This window comes from Zingiber officinale, chromosome 5B (genome assembly GCF_018446385.1).
Source record: "Zingiber officinale cultivar Zhangliang chromosome 5B, Zo_v1.1, whole genome shotgun sequence".
NCBI lineage: Eukaryota > Viridiplantae > Streptophyta > Magnoliopsida > Zingiberales > Zingiberaceae > Zingiber > Zingiber officinale.
Genome location: NC_055995.1, coordinates 104262809 through 104268937, shown reverse-complemented (window position 1 = coordinate 104268937; position 6129 = coordinate 104262809). Strand labels below are relative to the sequence as shown.

Genomic DNA, 6129 nt, shown 5'->3' with positions numbered 1-6129 from the left:
GACAGCAGAAATATTTCATGGTGTTGAAGCAGCAAACAGCCCATATGTGCAATGAGATCCCCCACTGGGAATGAGACAATGCGTCTTGGCATTGTGCAGAGAGGTGGGCCACGTCCTGGAAGACCGGCAGCTGCTTAGCAAATGCATGGAGGAACATTGTAACCTACCTCTTATCTAATCCAATTAATAAGAGAGAGATCATATAGAGAGTTGGAGCAGTAGAGGAGAGGAGAGGAGAGGAGAGGAGGGGAGGACGAAGAGGGAAAAGACTCGAAGAGAGGGAGGGTGACAAAGCCCCCTTTTTTTTCTCCGTTAAAAAGGGGAGAATTTCCTTTTGACAAGGCACATAAGCACAAGCGCAAGCGGCAGCAGTGGGGGAAAAGGAATCCCCGCACGAGCTAGCCCTCCCTTCACTCTCTCTTTTTCTTTTATCTTTGTTGCTCCGTCGCGCATTAATTTTGATCCCTTTCTCATCTGAAGCTGAAGCTGAGAGAAAACGGAATGCTACACACAATTTGGAGTCTTCCTCTCTGCCATTAGTTTTCTGTGGAGTGTCATTTTCCCATATATACTCTTCTCAGCCTAAATAATCCCTTCCCGAGCATCAAAGTTTCTGTCTCTCATCCACAACTAGCTCCCAAACATTGACATGCATCCTCTCTCTCTCTCTCTCTCTCTCTCTCTCTCTCTCTCTCCCTGCAAATTGAGCCTTTCTCTTCTCCCATCCATCCTTCAAATCCTAGCGGATAACTAAAATCTCTATAAATAATAATAAAAAAAACCTTCTTTGTTTGTTTTGCTCTTAATTAGTCCTCTTATCTTCTTTAATTTTCCCAATCCTTAACTAGCTAGTCTGGTAATTCTTGTCCTGCTTAGCTTCTCAAACCTAGGAGAGCTAGCACTCCAAGATCTTTCCAAATTGTTTGTTCTTTTGCTTTCTTCGTATATATATTGATCGATCAGGTAGCGAACACAGACAACACAAGCTGCTCCAAACCGTCGTCTGCCTCTTTCCCCCCTCTCTCTCTCTCTCCTTTCTTCTTCACTTTGGAAACAAGATCCTTTCTCTTCTTACTCTCAACACTTTGTGATTCATTAGGTAGATGCTGTAATGTCCAATTCCAGTCGGCCATCGAGAAGAAAGCCTTAATCGAGCAAGGAATAGCGGACAGGAGGGGAAGGAGACATGGAAATGCCAATGGAGACCGCCATGACGACGTCATCGCCGGACCTCTCCTTGCACATCAGCCCTCCAAACGTCAGTCCTGCTGCTTCAGTAATTTGTGCAACCGCCAGCGAGTCCTCCCGCAGCTTCCTGGAGGACGTCGAAGATGATGCCGCTCGCACCGAGCTCTCTCTTTCTTACCCTTCCACTACGGCGCCGACAGCCGAAAGCATGTGGTGGCCGCCGCCGAGATTGTCGGAGAACCACCAATCGCATATGCCGCAGCTGGATCGCTGCCACATTACTCACCGTGCGATCGGGGGCACCTCCTTCGACGGGCTGACGCCGATAAAAGGCATCCCAGTCTACAACACAAATTGCAGCAGCGCGGGGGCCAGCACGCCGCCTCTCCCTTTCTTCCCCTCCGATCCAAAGCATCAAGCTGCTGCCTCCGCCTTCTCCTCCCACTGGCCCTCCTCCTCGTCGTCCAATTTCGACGCGATGCCGTCGTCCTCATTCCTCGCCCCCATACCTAGCGCAGGCGCGTCTCCTTATCACCGTATTCTCCCTCACCACCCGTCGTCGCGGATCAACGGAGCTGCCTTTTCACCGGAGCTTCTGATCAAGAACCACCACCCGCACCACCATCATCAGCACTTCCACCACCACCACTACAACAATTACGGCATGATCAGGCCCTTCGAAGCTTCCAATCACGCCAGCATGCTGATGCGGTCGCGGTTCCTCCCGAAGCTGCCAGCTAAGCGCAGCATGCGCGCGCCGCGGATGCGGTGGACCAGCACCCTCCACGCCCGCTTCGTCCACGCCGTCGAACTCCTCGGCGGCCACGAGAGTAGGCACCGCATCATCGTATCATCACCTCCAACACAATGCTACACGTTCGATCTATTGTTAATTCTCCATTATTTCCGTGATTACTCCAATGCAGGGGCAACTCCAAAGTCGGTTCTCGAGCTCATGGATGTCAAGGACCTCACTTTAGCTCATGTGAAGAGCCATTTGCAGGTACCTTCCTCTTACTCTCCCACAGATTACACTGCTTGATTCATTGAACGAAGGCGCTTGGTTCTGTTTTTTTTTAATTTTTTTTCTAATCTCTTATAATTTCTTCCATCATCTAATCGGAGTACGGAAGTGTAGTCTGTGCGAAGCAGACACATCTATTCTTTCATTCACTCATTCATTCAGTCACTCATATCACTGCGTCCTCCATCCATCGATTGCTGTGCCAAATCAGATGGAGGGAGAAGAGAGAAAAGTGTCATCATTTCACAATAATGCAACACACCCAACGCCAACAAGCGTCGTAGTAGTAGGGTAAGAAAAAAAAGAAGAAAGAACAAACAAGGTTCTTTAAAAAGAAAGGTTGGATCTGCCCACTCGGCCTCTGCTTGCGGATAGCCTACCTCTTCCTGCTCTACTCTTTTACATCCAATGGATTATTATTATTTTAATTAAATTTCTAGTTTTCTCCTCATCACCCCCTCCATAATATATTCTTCTTTTCTTTTATCGTAATTCCTTGCTTGTCTCGTGAGCTCACTGCGTGGTCTTTTCTTGTGTTTGTGCTCTCCCAATTAATCTCTTTCTTCACTGCTCTCTGCAATGTTTCCATCTTTTGCCTCTGCAGATGTATAGAACTCTGAAAACCACTGACAAGCCTGCTGCTTCCTCAGGTAATTCATATTGCTTAGCCTTGTTATTAACCTCCCTTTTCAATCTCCTCTATTTAATTAATTGGCTGGCTGCTGGCCTTCACAAAATATGCATGGACTCTTCATCAATGGTAACCAGGCCAGTCAGATGGCTCAGGCGAAGAGGACTTATCTCCGAGCAATGTTGATCTCAACATAGGACGGCAGATTATGGAGCACAGAGTCTCAGATGGAGCTAAAACCTTGGACTTCCCTTCCACCATTGCTAACACCTCTACTAAGTGGACTAACTCATCAAGGTATTTAGTTACTTGTCAATATTTATTTTTTTACAAAAAAAAAAAAACAGAAGGCAGATATCTTCTCACAGACACACACGTAGAACTGCTTGCTAAGTGAATGGCAGCTTTTGCTTTTGTATTGCTTAGCCTTTTCCTACGGGGAGAGACATGGCACTTAGCTTGTAGGACTCAAAAAGCAAACACAACTAACAGGGAGTATCTCCAACAAGTAAAGAAGACACACAAGTTTAATGTCATGTCAAAGAACAATTAGTAGGTATATTATCGTGGCGTCGAAGATGATGCTTTACAATTAGTGGAGAATAAGGAAGGGGTAGGCTAGGATAGGGCAGTGGCAAGGGGTAATAGGCGATGGTGTGTTGTCACATAGGACCAAAAAGGCCTATATACCTCCTCTCTTTAGCATCCTTGTCTCCTTGGCTTTATTGCATTATACTATAGTAGCATGTTGATGGTTCTTGAACTCTTCTTTGACCTTTCCCTTACTTTGTTTTTATTTTATTTTATCTTTCTTTTCGATGCATGGCTCTGATTCCAGAAATGTGTTTTGACCTGACATGCCCCAATACCTAGAAAACAATTTGAGTTTCTCTATCTCCAAATAAATATCCCCTCGCCTTGCTAATTTCTACCGAGAAACTTCCAAAAATCAACACATCGAGTCAAGATCTCATATTCCTTCTCTTTGGACCTTTCACTTCTCCAATCAGTTAAACAAAAAAATCATATATCACTGTTCATTCCTACTCTTCTCGGTTAATCAAAAGCCACTTAATGAACCCAAAGTTGAGAGATTACGAGGATGTAAAACACAAACTGGGGAAAATTTGGAACAGAAAAATGTTGATTTGTTCTTTGTCGTCAGTGATTTAAGGCAATGAGTTTGGAGCTATGAAGGAAGGTAGTGTGTCTTATAGCGGATCCTTGTTGATTTCTATCTTTAGTAACTGATAAAAGCCTCTTTTGGTTGCTTTAGCTTTTGCATGAATTTTTATTCAATTATTCAAAAAGAAGCTGTTGTCTTATCGCGGAAAAGGAAAGCTAAGCTATCTAGGAAAGAAAGCAATCAAATCTTAGATGAATGCAACATTTATCCTACACTTTTCAGCAGAAGTTGCACTTCGCTTATACTTTATGTATATACATTTTGCTAGTTAGTTAAATAGGGAAAGGCAATTGATTAGTTTCGTCTGTGCTTGTGTCTAAATACACCAGAATTTATGAGGACAAGTAAATATATCACATATTGGATGAAAGACTGACATATATGCTTTTGCCCTCTACTGAGATGGTGCGCTGTGTTTAAATACGACCATTCCACAAGCTAAAGTTGCTTATATTTCTAGTCTCATCCATGGGTTACATGGCTACATTTAGTAGATAGGATACTTCAATGTGTAGCTTCATTACATTGTATTATTGTACATGACACTAGATAGCTAGTATTCTATGCGGTACAACTACTATTTAACATGCTTAACAATTAATAATGATTATTTTACCATTTGAATGTTTGATTCAATGTTACTATTACATACGTGAATGGAATTTAGAAATATCAGATGATTTAATTATTGCATTAGGTGGTAGTATTTGTCTTAAGGTGTAGAATTATTTGGGTTTGCATAACTTGTTTGCGCTTAACCAGCATATTTATTGAAGTAGGTTTGTCTAAATCTTACAAATAGATTAGTAAGAAGATGGGAATTGTCAAGTGATATATAGTAGGAACTAAAATTAATCATGACATGTTTTTTCAAATATGAAAAACACCATATACTAATACATAAAAGTAAGAATCGAGTTAGAACCCTCTAAAAGAGAAAAACAAATACTAATACATAAAATTAATACAATTTTTTTATGTATTTATACTTAACACGTGAAAATATAGAAAAAAAAACTAACTTATGTAGAATTATTATTTTTGTCATTAAACTTATATAGGTATTAATTGTTGCTGTCTAATGACATTTTCTCTTGTAATATAATGGACTATTTTCAGCCGGAGTGGATGGACTCAAAAGAGCTGTGAGCTAGATGGGGCGCGTCCAGCTGAATTCTCCTCATCTGACATTGAGGTTTAGCTCTTGGACATATACAATATAGGATCATAATTTCACAAACTGTCTTTTTTGTTTCTTCTTAAAAGATAAATGAATAAGTAACTTCTTTCGAATATATTCAAGCATGAATCAAGAGTTTGAATCATGAGCATATCATGCTTTTTCTCAGGATAATGATCCTTACAATCAACCAGGAGCCTCAGAAGAACTCAGAAATCCTAGCTTGGAGTTCACATTAGGTAGACCAGATTGGAATGGGACTGAGCATGTTTGATATATATGATATGATCATTTTGGTATTTTAGATATAAGCATCACTCCAAACTTTATATTCATGCAATATAATTAATGGAGGGGGAGAGGAAAGGAGGGTCATATGATGCCATGAAGATGCACTGAAGCTTGCTACAAATTGAACTTGGTCTCTAGCTCTTGCAGATAGCAGTAGTACAGTACTTTCGAGCCATTCTCCTCTTTTTCCTTTCTCTTTTGTCTAATTAAACTTTAGTCACTGGCATGGCATATGACTAAAGGTGAAGGTGGTCATGGGGTTATTTTACACATGGAAAGTTGAAATTGTAAGACGTAAAAAAAAGTTAAAGGTAGAAATTGTATGGTTGAGGCAACAAGCACAGTATAAATTAATTAATCTACTTTCTCCAATATTGGCTATATTTATCACTTTCATTATCAACTTGCCATTGGTCTAGCTTCTTCTGTGTACATATTGATTGATATATATGGATATGTATGAAAATGTTGCAAGAGCAGGCTACATATACTGTTGCACCTCATCATATATGCAACTCTAGTGCCAAATTGATTGTAGTTATCAAACTTTTCAAACTCACTAGATTTTCTAAATCATTTTTGTTTGTAATTAGGATTAGGAGAGTAGTTTGGATACCAAGTATACTGCA

At 41.1% G+C, this 6129-nt stretch overlaps 1 protein-coding gene across 3 annotated transcripts; it reads left to right on the top strand.

Moving 5' to 3' along the window:
• The first annotated feature begins 262 nt into the window (after window positions 1–262).
• LOC121985258 (transcription repressor KAN1-like) lies at window positions 263–5881 on the top strand. Of its 3 annotated transcripts, none has more exons than XM_042538592.1 (7): window positions 263–963; window positions 1100–2018; window positions 2115–2191; window positions 2817–2862; window positions 2981–3140; window positions 5149–5224; window positions 5379–5881. In XM_042538592.1, exons 2-7 carry the CDS (start codon window positions 1187–1189, stop codon window positions 5481–5483), a joined length of 1296 nt encoding a protein of 431 aa, XP_042394526.1. In that variant the 5' UTR covers window positions 263–963; window positions 1100–1186; the 3' UTR covers window positions 5484–5881. The 3 variants fall into 3 exon arrangements, with proteins under 3 accessions (XP_042394526.1, XP_042394525.1, XP_042394524.1); XM_042538591.1 differs by having other exon boundaries at window positions 263–1001; XM_042538590.1 differs by having other exon boundaries at window positions 263–2018.
• Window positions 5882–6129: the final 248 nt, after the last annotated feature.